General features: G+C 46.5%; 1 protein-coding gene across 1 annotated transcript in view; it reads right to left on the bottom strand.

Annotated features, from left to right (window-relative positions):
• The window catches only part of syne3 (spectrin repeat containing, nuclear envelope family member 3), a 98,900-nt gene that overhangs the window by 18,895 nt on the left and 63,425 nt on the right, over positions 1-16,580 (bottom strand). The window contains exons 7-9 of the mRNA XM_052030893.1: positions 11,884-12,000; positions 4,215-4,364; positions 894-1,049 (exon numbers count right to left, since the gene is read on the bottom strand). Coding sequence (XP_051886853.1) covers positions 894-1,049; positions 4,215-4,364; positions 11,884-12,000 — 423 coding nt within the window. The remainder of the gene's footprint in view (positions 1-893; positions 1,050-4,214; positions 4,365-11,883; positions 12,001-16,580) is intronic.

Below are 16,580 nucleotides of genomic sequence, written 5' to 3'. Positions count from 1 at the left end.
GAGAAGTGGCAGATGGAGTTCAACCCGGATAAGTGTGAAGTGTTATACTTCAGGAGATCGAATTTGAAGGCAGAATACAAGGTTAATGGCAGGACTCTTAGCAGTGTGGCAGAACAAGGGGATCTTGGGGTCCATGTCCATAGATCCCTCAAGGTTGCCATGCAGGTCGATAGGGTTGTTAAGAAGGCATATGATGTGTTGGCCTTCATTAGTCGAGGTATTAAGTTCAAGAGCCAGGAGGTCATGTTGCAGCTCTAAAGAACTCTGGTCAGACCACACTTGGTACTGTGTTCAGTTCTGGTTGCCTCGTTACAGAAAGGATGTGGAAGCTTGAGAGAGGGTGCAGAGGAGATTTACCAGGATGTTGCCTGGATTGGAGAGCATGTCTTATGAGGATAGGTTGAGCGAGCTAGGGCTTTTCTCTTTGGAGAGGAGGAGGATGAGAGGTGACTTGATAGAGGTGTACAAGATGATAAGAGGCATAGATCGAGTGGACAGTCAGAGACATTTTCCCAGGGTGACAATGGCTAACATGATGGGATATAATTTTAATGTGATTGGAGGAACGTATGAGGGGGATATCAGGGGTAAGTTTTTCTACATAGAGAGTGGTAGGTGGGTGGAACGCACTGCTGGCAGAGGTGGTGGGGGCAGACACATTAGGGACATTTAAGAGACTCTTAGATAGACACGAGTGAAAGAAAAACGGGGGGCTATGTGGGAGGGAAGGGTTAGATAGATATTAGAGCAGGATAAAATGTCGGCACAACATTGTGGACCGAAGGGCCTGTACCGTGCTGTAGTGTTCTATGGAAATGCTTGGATGCAATTTAGGAATTCCTGCAAACCTGGGTCACAGTACATTCCAGGAGCTCTCCCGCCTCAGTACATACCAGGAGCTCTCCTGCCTCGCTTAGCTTTGTTTTGTACAATATCCATCGATATCGCAAATCTTCCAGCTGTTTCTCTTCTTCATTCACTCCGGCACACTTGGCACTTATCAGCTCTTCAAAAATCTTCTGACCACGAGGGACATGACAGTTCAGCACCTGGAAACAATTAGTCATTTACTTGAAAAATTAGAAGCTGCCATCACTTTGTGCATACCCAGAGCTCTTGTAGTAAAAATGTTGGAAACATTCAGGTGGTCAGGTACACTGTACTCCAGCTGTGGCCCGACCAATGCTTTCAAAGCTGTTCCATAACCTATCTTCTCCTACACTGTGTCCCAGCTAATAAAGTGCCCAGTTGTAGTACCTGAGTCACTTTCAGGTTGGGAGACTGTGACAAGTACAATGCCAGTGTTGTGACTGTGATCTGAGTCACCAGAGAGACACTGAAACTGGTGATGTGAAAGTCTTTATTCATCACGACAACCAGGAATTCGAGACCCTCTCGGTAAAGTCTCCCAAAATGCTTTCATTGAGTTACGTATCTACACTGGAGACACCTCTGAATGACCACACACCTTTGCTGGGACAGAGTAATTCACACAGACAATCTAAAAACTTCTTACAACAGAGATCCAGATGCCCCAATATAAGACTGACCAAGTACACAAATATCCCGACTATTGATAGAGCAAATCTATGACCATGTGTGATGTGCTAAGTGACAACATCAGTCTGATCTACAAGCTTCCCTGAAGTCAGTCACAATGATGCAAAATAACTTAGCCCATGTTGCCTGGTTTGATGTCAGCCAATTAACACAAACCCCATTGTTTTACATTTGGCTGATGCATACGAGATCGTCTCATGGTCACATAAGTTTGCAAACTATATTTCTTGAGCAGCGAGCTCCCTGCTATGGGCCAGCAGCTTGTGCTCTGTAGACAGTGCTGTTTATTTACAAAGCTGTCCTTTTAACTTCAAACTGCTTGCAATTTACATTAAGAACTGAAGTCTGGTTCTCACTTGAATTAATGTCTGCTCTATTCACATCAGAATCGGGTTTATTATCACTGACATACGTTGTGAAATTTGTTGTTTCACGGCAGCAGTACAGTGCAAGGCATAAACACATAAAAATTCCTACAAGTTACAAAAATAAATAAGTAGTGTAAAGAGGAATAATGAGGTAGTTTTCATGGACCATTCAGAAATCTGACGGTGGAGGGGAAGAAGCTGATCCTGAAATGCTAAGTGTGGGTCTTCAGGCTCCTCTACCTCCCCGATGGTGGTAACGTAAAGAGGGCATGTCCCAGATGTTGAGGGTCCTTAATGATGGATGCCACCTTCTTGAGGATGTCCTCAGTGGCAGGGAGGGTTATGCCCATGATGGAGCTGGCCGAGTCCACAACCCTCTGCAGCCTCTTTCGATCCTGCACACTGGAACCTCCATACCAGGTGGTGATGCAACCGGTCAGAATACTCTCCACAATACATCTGTAGAAATTCGTAAGGGTCTTTGCTGACATATCAAATCCCCTCAAACTCCTAATGAAGTAGAGCCACTGGCATGCCTTCTTTGTGACTGCATCAATGTGTTGGGCCCAGGATAGATTCTCTGAGTTGTTGATGCCCAGGAACTTGAAGCTACTCACCCTTTCCACCGGTGACCCCTCAATGAAGACTGGTGTGTGTTCTCCCGACTTCCCCTTCCTGAAGTCCACAATCAATTCCTTGGTCTTGCTGATGCTGATTGCAATGTTGTTGTTGCAACATCACCCAACCAGCTGATCTATCTCACTCCTGTACGCCTTCTCATCGCCATCTGAGGTCCCGCCGACAACAGTGGTGTCACTTGTGAATTTATAGATGGCGTTTGAGCTGTGCTTAGCCACAGTTATTTGTAGAGAGAGTAGAGCAGTGGGCTAAACTTCCTTGAGATGTGCCTGTGTTGATTGTCAGCGAGGAGGAGATGCTACTACCGATCCACACTGACTTCTCAATCAGGAAGTCGAGGATGCAGTCACAGAGGGAGGTACATTCCATAATCCCTAACACCACAGGAATCAGTACTGGGGCCAGAGCAGTTCATAGCCTAGATCAATGATTTACTCGAGGGTGGTGGCAGTGGGCAGCAGTCAGTCACGTCTCTCAGTTTCAGCAGCCCGGGTTCAATTCTGACAAGGTAAACCCCTCCCCTTGACCCTCTGTAGTTCTACAGAGACAATTGGCCCAGCATAATTCAACAATTATCCTTCCCATTACCCCATCATAATCCTACAGTAAACGTTTCCCCTTGCTGCACACTAATTCTAGTTACCACGCTTTGCCCATTACAATTTGACAATTGCCCTTCCCTTAGGCACACTGTAGTTCAAGTTATGCTGCCATTGCACCATTGTTCTTCAGCTCCCCTTGCCCACTGTAACTTTCTGACCTACCAAATACCCAGCAATAATTCTACAATTACCCCTCTGTGCCCACAGTAATTCTACAAATACCCCATATACTTCAGTATCTACAATTAGCCTTCCCCTTGCCCCGACCATCCCCTAATGGACAGGCTCCCCTTCAACACTGATGAATCCCCAGTATGCAGGCTCCTGTCTGGTATGATCAACTGTTCTCCCAACCACAGTGCCCTCTCCACATCACTGACCATCCTTTCATTAGTTCCCTTTTCTGGGACAATAACCATTCACATAGGTCAGGTTCCCCTCCTGGTGTCATTGACCCATTCCCCGCTGACCAGGCGCTGCCGACTCTCCCTGCAGCAGCGGTGACTCCACCCCCAGTGGACCCCCCCAAACTCCCCGGTGTCACCGGCTCTCCCCCCACTCCCCAGTGTCGCCGGCCCTCCCTCTCCCCCACTCCCCAGCGTCGCCAGCCCTCCCCCTCCCCCAATCCCCAGCGTCGCCGGCCCTCCCCCTCTCCAGCATCACCGACCCTCATCACCACCCCCCCTCCCCCCGCGTCACCCACCCTACCCCCCCAGCCCAGCATCACCGGCTCTCATCCCCCCAACCGTATCACTAACCGCTCCCCTCAACCCCAGCATCACTGACCCTCACCCCCCCGCCCCAGCTTCACTGACCATCCCCCCCACCCCAGTGTCACTGACCCTTCACCCCACACCCCAATGTCACTGACCCTCTCCCCCCAGTGTCACAAACCCCCCTAGCCCAGTGTCACTCACCCTCACCCCCAGCCCAGTGTCACTCACCCTCACCCCCAGCCGACGTCACATAACAGATGAAGTTAATACATAGTCACACACATTTTGCAAGTAAACAACTGGCCATTTAAATGAGAAACCTCACCTACCTTCAAACCTTGTTTCCTTCTTTTCATCTCCCTGCTGCTCCTGGCATTGTTGGCAGCCAAAATATTTGCCAGTTTCTGATCTTGACTTTTTAGCCAATCTTCAAACTTCTGCATCAACAGCTTGTGACTAGCAAGATCTTGATTATTCACCTAAAAGCAAATCACAGAAGAAACAGCTGGCTGAGTGGTCCCTCTGATTCTGTCTCATTCTGTGACTTTTACTCCTGAGTTTCTACCAGCTGTATGCAAGAGCATTTCATCCAGTCCCACTCCCTGGTTCTCTCTCCATGGCCCTGCACTCTTTCCTTTTAGATAGTTATACAGCTTCTTTAACGCTGATTAAACTTGCTTCCAGTATTATCCTGGCAATCCATTCCAGACCTTAACCATTCAATCTGTATGAAGGATTTTTCTCTATTCCTCTTGCCTATTCCATCTTTTCGTCAGATCATGACTGATCTGAGATTGGGTCTCAGTTACATTTCCACGTCCAATGGCCAGAGCCCTTGATTTCTCTCTAGCTCAGGAGCATTCCTCAGCCTTGAGAATACCTAATGAGTCAGCATCCACAGTTTCCCAAATAAATAACTCCAAAGATTCAGAGTAAAGAAATTCCTCAGTCCGACGATGGTATCCTGAAGCTTTGCTCACTTCCCCAGGCCAGGTAACTAGAGGCCTGTGAGTCAAACATCAATGGTGTGAAATTATTAGAAAAAAATTGAGGGATGGGATTAAAATGCATTTGGAAAGGCAGGGATTAATCAAAGATAGTCAGCATGGCTTTGTGAGGGGCATGATCCTGTCTAATCAAATTGATTTAAGTATTTCAAAGTGAATTGATGAGGGCGTTGACGTTGGAAAAAATAGTCCAAAAGGTTACAGCCCAGTTAAGTTGGCAAATTCAGTACAAATTGGCTTGGCAAAAGGAGGCACAGGATGATACTGGAGGAACTCAGCAGGCCAGGCAGCATCCGTGGAGAAAAGCAGGCGGTCAACATTTCGGGTCAGGACCCTTTTTCAGGACTGAAGATACAAAAAGGGGAAGCTCAATATATAGGAGGGAAAAGCAGAGCAGTGATAGGTGGACAAAAGAGGGGAGGTGGGGTGGGCACAGGGAGGTGACAGGTAGATGCAGGTAAGAGATAGTGATAGGCAGGTGTGGGGGTGGGGGGGAAGGAGGGGAGAGCAGATACACCGGGGGATGGGTCAAAAGGTAAGAAGACAAAAAAGGCTAGTAAAGGGAAGAGGAGAAGAAGCATGGTGGGTGGGGGGAGGCCACCTCTACATTGGTGAGACCAAACAGACTCGGTGACCATTTCACAGAACACCTGCGCTCTGTCCGTAACCACGATCTGCATCTCCCCGTTGCCAGTCACTTCAACCCCCCCCCCCCTCCCAACACCATCACTGGTATGTCAGTCCTCGGCCTCCTCCACTGCCAGGAAAATTCCAAGCACAAACTGGAGGAACAGCACTTCATTTTCCATCCTGGAATCTTGCAGCCTAATGGCATGAATATTGAATTCTCCCACTTTAGGTAATCCCCACCCCCTTCCCCACAACACCTCCCCCCCAACCATGCTTCTTCTCTTCTTCCCTTTCCTAGCCTTTTATCTCTCCCTTCTTACCTTTGACCCATCCCCCGGTGGATCTGCTCTCCCCTCCTCCTCCTGCCACCTTCCTGACCCCCGCACCACCTATCACTATCTCTTACCAGCATTTACCTATCACCACCCTGTGCCCTCCCTGCTTCCCCTCTTTTGTTCACCTATCACTGCTCTATCACGTACAGGTTAGGAACTTGTGGGCATGCTATGTTGGCGCCAGAAGCGTGGCGACACTTGCAGCTGTCCCCAGAACATTCTATGCAAAGATGCATTTCACTGTGTGTTTCGATGTATGTGACTTCATAAAGAAATCTTATCTGCTTTTCCCTCCTATATACTGAGCTTCCCTTTTTCCTATCTTCAGTCCTGAAAAAGGGTCTTGAACTGAAACGTTGACTGCCTGCTTTTCTTCACAGATGCTGCCTGGCCTGCTGTTCCTCCAGCATCATCGTGTTTTTCATCATCGAAAGAAAGTAACCTGAGCCCAGTGTATGGCTAAACTGGCCAAACTGGTTTGAATGCTCTGATTCATGAAGAACAAAGAAAGTGACATGAGGCACGAATCTTTATCTAGTGGAAGAGCAATGAAGGAATGCTCTTGTAGCCTTGGGCCAGATCCAACGAGAAGCTGACACAAGCTGGTCAGATGAGCCAGAGCCAACAAAGTCAAACACAACAGTTCTATCTATGTGATAAGAAAGAGGATCACAATGGAGGGTTTTGAGTGTAGAAGCACTGAAAAATCTGGAGACCAACCATCACAGAAGTGGATGACCCCCTGTTGGAAACGTGGTTATGTCAGGATCAAGAGGAAGGCCTAGTTCCCGGGTACTACCATTTCTATTCTTTGGCTGTTCAGGGAGGGTCAGAGAAACCGAGTGGGTGTGTGCACAGATATTTAGTTCTGTACGGCTTGCATGTTTGTTTTTAACTGAACCAATAAAGGTATTTCTCAGTTAATGCAGTTTCTCTTCGTGCCTAATCAATTATTGTTGAGGGTGAATACCTGCAACAGTTGATAAACCCCAGATGAGAGGTATCCCAGGATGCAATGGGAAGCAAGGGAGGAGGTAGCTGGAGATTTTTGCACCTTTGTTAGCTGCAGGTGAGGTACCAGAAAACTAGAGGATTGCTGATGCTGTTTTGTTATTTAGGGGGAGCAGGAATAAGCCAGGTAACTACAGGCTAGTGAACCTTATATCAGTAGTGGGTAAATGACTGGAGAAAACTATAAGGGATAGGATTTATGTACATTTAGAAAGACAGAGGCAGATGGAGCATGGATGTGGCCATTCAGCCCACCACTTCCACACTGACCAGTGGGCACCCATCCGAATTAATCTCATCTCCCGTAGCCTTCTATGCCAAAGCAATTTAAGTGCTTGTCTAGACATTTCTTATATACAGTCAGTGACTCTGCTTCCACCACTCCCTCAGACAGTCCCCCAGGTACTCACCACACACTGGGTGAAAAAGCTCCCCCTCAGATCCCCTCCAAACGTCAGCAGGTCGTGACATCAGCAGGTAAGACGCAGGCAGTTTAAAAAGCAGGTAAAAAAAAAACTTCGGAGGTTTCGTGGGTTTCGCTTCGACAGATGTCGGGACTTCAGAGCAGATAAGTTTTCTTTAAATAGGGTTTTTAATTATAAGGTATAGTTTTTATAAACTTCTTTTTTTATAAGTTGTGTAAGTTTTAATCGGGAATAGTGGGGGGTGGACTGCACAGGCACGTGACGTCAACAGGTAAGGCGCGGGCAGTTTAAAAAGCAAACTGCCACATCCAGCGGGCAGCGTCGGAGCGGGCAGCTGAGTGAGAGGGAGCAGAGTGGTTGGGCTTTGGCTCAAGGGGCTTAGGCGTAAAGGGGCAAGGAGGGTGAGTCTCTGGTAAGTACGTAAAGGTAAGGTTTTACCTGTTATCTGTTATAAATTTTTAAGTAGGAAAAACTAGGGGGAGAAAAAAAGAAATAGTTCAGATGGAGGACATGGTGGTGTGTTGCAGCTGCTTGATGTGGGAGCCTATGGACCTTGCTGTGGTCCACGATGGCCACATCTACAGTAAGTGCTTGAGGCTGGAGGAACTTCGGCTCAAACTTGATGAGCTGGAGTTGCAGCTTCAAGCACTGCGCAGCACTGGGGAAGGGGAGAGTTATGTAGATACTGTACATCACGAGATGCACAACCCCCTTAGAGCAGGTACTTTTGGTGTGAGGAAGTAGATAGGAGGGTGACTGTCAGGGGACAGAAAAGGAAAAAGAAAACAAGCAGGCAGATAGTGCAGAGGAACCCAGAGGCTGTTCCCCTCATTAACAGGTTTTCCCGCTTTGGAAGCTGTTGAGGGAGATGACCTGCTGGGGCCTAGCAGCAGTAGCCAGGTCCATGGCACTGGGACTGGTCCTGCTGCTCAGAAGGGAAGGGAGGAGAAGAGGAAGGCAGTAGTGATAGGGGACTCGATAGTCAGGGAAACAGATAGGAGGTTCTGTGGCAATGAGCATGAATCCCGGATGGTATGTTGCCTCCCAGGTGCTAGGGTCCGGGATGTCTCTGATTGGGTCCACAGGATTCTCGAGCGGGAGAGAGAACAGCCAGAACTCATGGTTCATGTTGGTACCTAAGACATAGGTAGGAAGAGGGATGAGGTCCTGAAAAGTGAGTTTAGCGAGCTAGGCAGAAGGCTGAAGAACAGGACCTCAGGGTAGCAATCTCAGGATTTCTGCCAGTGCCACGCGATAGTGAAGGTAGGAATAGGAAGAGATGGCAAATAAATGCGTGGCTGAGAAGTTGGTGCAGAAGGGAAGGTTTTAGATTTTTGGATCATTGGGATCTCTTCTGGGGAAGGTGGGACCTGTACAGAGAGGACGGGTTACACCCGAACCAGAGGGGGGCCAATATCCTTGCAGTCAGGTTTGCTACGGTGGTTCAGGAGGGTTTAAACTACATTGCGAGGGGGAAGGGAACCAGAGGAGTAGGTCAAAGGAAGAAGGGGATGGGGAACAGTCAGATCTGACAGGTAAAGAGGCTTTGAAGGAGAAGCAGGGTACAGGCTATAAAAGTAGTAAGGTGGATGGGCTAAAGTGCATTTACTTAAATGTGAGAAGCATCAGGAATAAGGGAGATGAACTGAGAGCTTGGATAAGTACATGGGACTACAATATTGTGGCTATTACAGAGACATGGCTGACATCAGGGCAGGAATGGATATTGAATATTCCTGGTTTTCAGTGTTTTAAAAAGGGATAGGGAAGGGGGGGGGGGGGGGGGGGGGGGGAGAGAGAGAGGAGAAGAGAAGGAGGGGTGGCAATACTGGTCAGGGACACTATCTACCCTTCCTGCAGCTGTAACAATGTAGAAGGATCCTCTCTAGAGTCAATATGGGTGGAAGTTAGGAACAAGAAAGGAGCAGTTACCCTCCTGGGAGTATTCTATAGGCCCCTCCGGTAGCAGTAGGGATACTGAGGAGCAGATTGGGAGGCAGTTTTTGGAAAGATGAGAAAATAACAGGGTTATTATAATGGGAGACTCCAACTTCCCAAATATTGATTGGCACCTTAGTGCCAAAGGTTTAGATGGACTGAGTTTGTTAAGTGTATCCAGGATGGATTCCTGTCACAGTATGTTGACAGGCTGACTAGAGGGAATGCCATATTAGATCTAGTTTTAGGTAATGAACCGGGACAGGTGACAGATCTATCGGTGGGTGAGCATTTGGGGGACAGTAACTATTGGTCCATAACCTTTAGAATTGTCATGGACGGGGATAGGACCAAAGAGGACGGGAAGATATTTAATTGGGGAAAGGCGAATTATGAGGCTATAAGGCGAGAACTTGGGAGTGTAAATCGGGATGACATTTTTGAAGGGAAATATACTACGGAGATGTGGTCGATGTTCAGGGATAAATTTGTCCTGGTGAGGCAGAGAAGGAATGGCAGGGTGAAGGAACCATGGGTGACAAGAGAGGTGGAACAACTAGTTAGGAAGAAGGCGGCAGCATACACAAGGTGTAAGCAGCAAGGATCAGACAGGGCTCTTGAGGAATATAGAGTATCAAGGAAGGAACAAGAAAGGGCTGAGGAGAGCAAGAAGGGGACATGAAAAGGCCTTGGCGAGTAGGGTTAAGGAGAATCCCAAGGCTTTTTTCTCGTACGTGAAGAGCAGAAGGATGGCTAGAGTAAAGGTAGGTCTGATTAAAGACAAAGGTGAGAGGATGTGCCTGGAAGCTGTGGAAGTGGGTGAGGTTCTCAATGAATACTTCTCTTCAGTATTCACCAAGGAGAGGGGTCTTGATGATGCCGAGGACAGTGTTGGTAAGGGTAATGTTCTAGAGTATGTAGCTATCAAGAGAGAGGATGTGTTGGAGTCGTTAGAAAATATTAGGACAGATAAGTCCCCGGGTCCTGACGGAATATTCCCCAGGCTGCTTCATGAGGCGAGGGAGGAGATTGCTGAATCGTTGGTTAGGATCTTTGAGCCCTTGTTGTCTACAGGGACGGTACCGGAGAACTGGAGGGTGGCGAATGTTGTCCCCTTATTCAAAAAAGGTAGTAGGGATAGTCCAGGGAATTACAGACCGGTGAGCCTTACGTCTGTGGTGGGTAAGCTGTTAGAAAGGATTCTAAGAGATAGGATCTATGAGCATTTAGAGAATCATGGACTGATTACGGACAGCCAGCATGGCTTTGTGAAGGGAAGATCTTGCCTCACAAGCCTGATAGGGTTCCTTGAGGAGGTGACCAGGAAGATTGACGAGGGTAGTGCAGTGGATGTGGTCTACATGGATTTTAGTAAGGCATTTGATAAGGGTCCACATGGTAGGCTTCTTCAGAAGGTCAGAGGCCAAGGGATCCAGGAAGGCTTGGCAGTGTGGATTCAGAATTGGCTTGCCTGTAGAAAGCAGAGGGTTGTGGTGGAGGGAGTGTATTCGGATTGGAGGGCTGTGATTAGTGGTGTCCCACAGGGATCAGTTCTGGGACCTCTACTTTTTGTGATATTTATTAATGACTTAGATGATGGGGTGGAAGGGTGGGTTAGCAAGTTTGCAGACGACACAAAGATTGGTGGTGTTGTGGATAGTGTGGTGGGCTGTCGAAGCTTACAGAGGGATATTGATAGGATGCAGAGCTGGGCTGACAAGTGGCAGATGGAGTTCAATCCAGAGAAGTGAGGTAGTACACTTTGGAAGGACAAAATCCAAGGCGGAGTACAAGGTAAATGGCAGGATTCTGGACAGTGTAGAAGAGCAGAGGGATCTGGGGGTTCATATCCACAGATCACTGAAAGTTGCCTCACAGGTAGACAGGATAGTCAAGCAAGCTTATGGGATGTTAACTTTCATAAGTCAGGGGATCGAGTTTAAGAGCCGCAAAGTGATGATGCCGCTTTACAAAACTCTGGTTAGGTCACACTTGGAGTACTGTGTCCAGTTCTGGTCGACTCATCATAGGAAGGATGTGGAGGCGTTGGAAAGGGTGCAGAGGAGATTTACCAGGATGCTGCCTGGACTAGAGAGTATGGATTATGAGGAGAGACTATAGGGCTGTTCTCATTGGAGAGGAGGAGGATGAGGGGAGACATGATAGAGATATACAAGATATTAAGAGGAATAGATAGTGGACAGCCAGCGCCTCTTTCCCAGGGCACCAATGCTCAAAACAAGAGGACATGGCTTTAAGGCAATGTGTGAGAAGTTCAAGGGAGATGTCAGAGGGAGGTTTTTCACCCAGAGTGGTTAGTGCATGGAATGCGCTGCCTGGGGCGGTGGTGGAGGCTGATACACTGGACAAGTTCAAGAGATTGTTAGATAAGCACATGGAGGAATTTAAGATAGAGGGATATGTGAGAGGAAGGGGTTAGAAAGTCTTAGGTGTGGTTTGAAAGGTAGCACAACATGGTGGACCGAAGGGCCTGTATTGTGCTGTATTGTTCTATGGTTCTAGGACTTTGGTATTTGATTCACATCACAACCATTCTGCACATCACATCCTTCTCTTCTGTGGTGTGACTCAAGAAATTAGATAATTTAACAGTGAAACAAGAATAAGTGTTCACAGTGTGATGATACTGACTGTTCGACTTCTTAAGTTGGCTCCCTGATGTTTCTTTTGCCTTGTGATTTTCTGCACGTTCTCCGGGTCCCTTCTCTCTCCGTCATTCTGTGGTGTACACCTCGGCTGCCTCATTTCCTGGATTAAGAATTAAACATTTTAACTGACTGAAGAAATATGGCATGTCCTGAAATGATGGACAGAGCTGAAGAAATGCAAATCTGTTTTCATCTTTCCCCAACCAAATCTCTCACTTGCTGTTTCCAAGAAAACACAAACACACACTGAATCATACTGATAGAAACAGACAAGGTCCTGAGGAGTCTTGACAGAGAGAATATGGAGAGGAGGTTTCCTTGTGGGAAAATCTAGAAGTAGGTTTAAAAGTAAATGGTGGCCTCTTTAAGACAATCAAAGCTAAACTATGTCTTTCAAAGGGTCTTAAGCCTTTGCAAATCTCTTTCTCAATGGACAGAGTCTTCAAATATTTCAATAGAGGGGTAGACAAAATCTTGATAAATAAGCAAGGGGTTGAAAGGTTATCATTGGTTGAAAGGAAGGGGGAGTTGAAATAATTATCACGTTGGCCATGACATTAAGAAGAGAAACATGTTCGAGGGGAGGAGTGGACTACTCCTGTCCTTAATTCATCTGTTCAAGTGTGTAGAAACTGGAGCACCAATCCTCACCACAGCTCCATTGCCCTCCACAGCCACCTTAATAGTTATCCCATCGCAATATCCTCACGTTCCCAGTTCAGCCCACCTTTTCACCTGCCACAAACTCCATCTCCCACCAGTTTCCCACCACCTGCTTATTATTTTTATCAATAACTTGGATTCAAACATATTAATTTTAATATTAGCTGAAAAATTGACAAAGTGAAAGGAATCAACAGTCTAGCAATTACAAAAAGAGAGAAACAAAATGTGAACAGACTCAGGAGATTCATTGACCTTAAAGGTAAACTGTTCATTTCCTTAAGACAATAAGACATAGGAGCAGAATTAGGCCATTCAGCCCATCGAGTCTGCTCCACCATTCGATCACGGCTGATTTATTTTTCCCTCTCAACCCCGTTCTCCTGCCTTCTCCCCGTGACCTTTGACACCTATTCAGTCTCTCCTTATCTCTCAAGCGCTCCAGTCCCACCAACATCCTTGTGACTCTTTTCTGCACCCTCTCTAGCTTAATCCACCTTCCTGATTGGCTCACCTTCACCAGAAGGACTGCAGCAGCTCCAGTAGATGGCTGAGCCCCACCTTCGAGGGTAATGAGAGACAACCAAATAAATGTGGCTGGCATTTTAATCAGTTTAATCTAGGCTTATCTACCTCGCTAGTAATTAGTTTATTTCATCTATTATCTGCACTGCTTCCCCTCCTGTTGATATTTTTGACAATATCCTCTTCCTTGGTAAACTTTCAAACAAAGTTCTCATTTTATATTTCAGCTGTGCCTTCTACTTGATTGATGCATCACCACCTTTATTCTAATTGGCTCCTTCATCACTCTTTGCCTGCTTCCTACTTACATTCCTGCAGAAGACTTCTGGATCCCTTTCATTTTAATTGCCAATTTCTTCTATGTACTTGGTTTGGCGGAAGGGTGTTGGTGAAGGGTTGTTATTCAGATTGGAGACCTGTGACCAGGGGTGTGCCACAGGGATTAGTGCTGGGTCCACTGTTTGTCCATAAGACACAGGAGCAGAATTAGGCAATTCAGCTCTGAGTCTGCTCTGCCATTCATTCATGGCTGATTTATTTCTCCCTCTCAACCGCATTCGCCTGCCTTTCCCCATAACGTTTGACGCCCTTGCTAATCAAGGACATATCAACCTCTGATGTAAATATACCCAATGACTTGGCCTTCACAGCCGTCTGTGGCAATGAATTCCACAGATTCACCACCCTCTGGCTAAAGAAATTCCTCCTCTATTGAGGCTGTGCCCTGTGGTCCTAGACTCTCCCACTACTGGAAATATCTCCACATCCACTCTATCCAGGCCTTTCAGTATTAAGTTTCAATGAGATCCCCCCTCATTCTTCTAACTTCCAGTGAGTACAGGCCCAGAGCCATCAAACACTCCTCATGTGTTAACCCTTTCATTCCTGGGATCATTCTTGTAAACCTCCTCTGGACCCTTTCCAACACCAGTACATCCTTCCTTAGATAAGGGGCCCAAAACTGCTCTCAATACTCCAAATGTGGTCTGACCAATGCCTTATAAAGCCTCAGCATTATATCCTTGCTTTTATATTCTAGTCCTCTTGAAATGAATGCTAACATTGCATTTGCCTTCCTTACTACAGACTCAACTTACAAGTTAACCTTTAGGGAATCCTGCACTAGGACTCCCAAGTCACTTTGCACCCGATTTCTGAATTTGCTCCCGGTTTAGAAAATAGTCTACACCTTTTTTCCTTCTACCAAAGTGCATGACCGTACACTTCCCTACGCTGTATTCCATCTGCCACTTATTTGCCCATTCTCCCCACCTGTCCAAATCCTTCCTCAACACTACCTGCCCCTCCACCTATCTTTGTATCATCAGCAAACTTGGCCACAAAGCCCTCAATTGCGTCATCCAGATCATTAGCATATAATGTGAAAAGTAGCGGGCCCCAGATGCTGCCTGACAATCTCCAACATTTTCAGTTTTTATTTAATTTCCAGCATCCGCAGTTCATAGATTATCAAAATGTGAAAGCAAGTTGACCAATGGGAACTGGAATTTAATGTAGTTTACACAATATACTGGAGGGAAAAAGGGCAACATAAATGCTGCAGAAAAGGTGCTGACACAGCTAAATATAAAGATGAAGGAGACCAAGAAACTCAAGTAGACAATGTTAAATGTGTCCAACTAACATACCTGCATTATCGTAACTTGGTATGATACCACCAACGTAAAAGATCAAAAGATAGATTGAACTCTCTATGACACTGGTCAAATGCCACGTTAAACAGTATTTAGTTCCAGTTAATGAGAACAAAGTACAACACCTCACACCTGCTCAGATTAAACTCCATCTGCCATTCTCCACCCATATCTGTAACCCTTACTAATCAGCCCATCCAAATTTTCTTCAAAGTCATTTACATACATAACAACACAAGTCCCAGCACGGATCGCAGCAGAACACCACTGGTCACAGACCTCCAGAATAACTCCCCACCACCACTACCCTCTGTCTTCTACAGCCAAGCCAATTCTGAATCCGATCTACCACATCACCAAAGATCCCATGCATCTTAATCTTCTGGATCAGTTTACCATGAGGAATCTTGTCAAATGCCATAAAGTCTACATAGGCAACATCCACTGCCCTACCCTGATCAACCATCTTCGTCACCTCAAAATAAATCATGTTTTAAGACATGATCTGCCCTGCACAAAGCCATGCTGACTGTCCCTAATTAGACCACGTTTCTCTGAATGCTCATTAATCCTATCCCAAAGAATCCTTTCCAAAAGCTTCCCTACCACTGAGGCAAGGCTCATTGGCCCATAAATATCCCTATTACCTTTCTTAAACAAAGGAACAACATTGGCTACTCTCCACCTTGTCTGGGATCTCTGCAGGTTTTCTCCTCTATTTTTATCTTGCTACTCAATAGAGGACTCCACATACTCATAGTCATACAGCATAGAAGTAAACCCTTTTGCCCAACTCTTCCATGCCGACTGTGTTGCTCATCAAGCCAGTACCACCTATGTTTGGCCCATAGCCCTCTAAACCTCCATCCATGTGCTTATTTAGATGACTTTTCAATGTTGGTAATGTGCCCACCTCAACCACCATTTATAGCAGCTCATTCCAAATATGCACTACCCTTTGCGTGAAGAAGTTGACCCTGATGTCCCTTTTAAATCTTTCTCCTCATCTTAAACCTATGCCCTCGTTTTCAGCACCCTTCCCTGGGAAAAAGACTGTGCTTTCACTGTCTACGCCCCTCATAATCTTGTATACCTCTATCAGGTCACCCCTCAATCTCCGACGCTCCAGGGAATAAAATCCTAGTCTACGCAACCTCTCCTTGTAACTCAGTCCCCCAAATCCAGGCAATATCCTGGTAAATCTTTTCTGCACTCTTTCTAGTTTAATAACATCTTTCTATAATGGAGTGACCAAAGCTGTCACAGTACTCCAAATGCAGCCTCACCAAATTCTTAGAACCATAGAACAATACAGGCCCTTCGGCCCAACATGTTGTGCCGACCTTTAAACCATGCCTAAGACTATCTAACCCCTTCCTCCCACATATCCCCCTATTTTAAATTCCTCCATATGCTTATCTAACAGTCTGTTGAACTTGACAAACGTATCAGCCTCCACCACCACCCTAGGCAGTGCATTCCATGAACCAACCACTCTCTGGGTGAAAATCCTCCCTCTGATATCTCCCATGAACTTCCCACCCATTACTTTAAAGCCATGCCCTCTTGTATTGAGCATTGGTGCCCTGGCAAAGAGGCGCTGGCTGTCTACTCTATTCAGAAACATAGAAAAACTAGAGCACAATTCAGGCCCTTCGGCCCACAAAGCTGTGCTGAACATGTCCCTACCCTAGAAATTACTGGGCTTACTTATAGCCCTCTATTTCACTCAGTTCCATGTACCTATCCAACAGTCTCTTAAAAGACCCTATCGTATCCGCCTCCACCACCGGTGCCGGCAGCCCATTCCACACACTCACCACTCTCTGAGTAAAAA

This window comes from Pristis pectinata, chromosome 1 (genome assembly GCF_009764475.1).
Source record: "Pristis pectinata isolate sPriPec2 chromosome 1, sPriPec2.1.pri, whole genome shotgun sequence".
Lineage (NCBI taxonomy): Eukaryota > Metazoa > Chordata > Chondrichthyes > Rhinopristiformes > Pristidae > Pristis > Pristis pectinata.
This window is presented reverse-complemented; position numbering and strand designations above follow the sequence as displayed.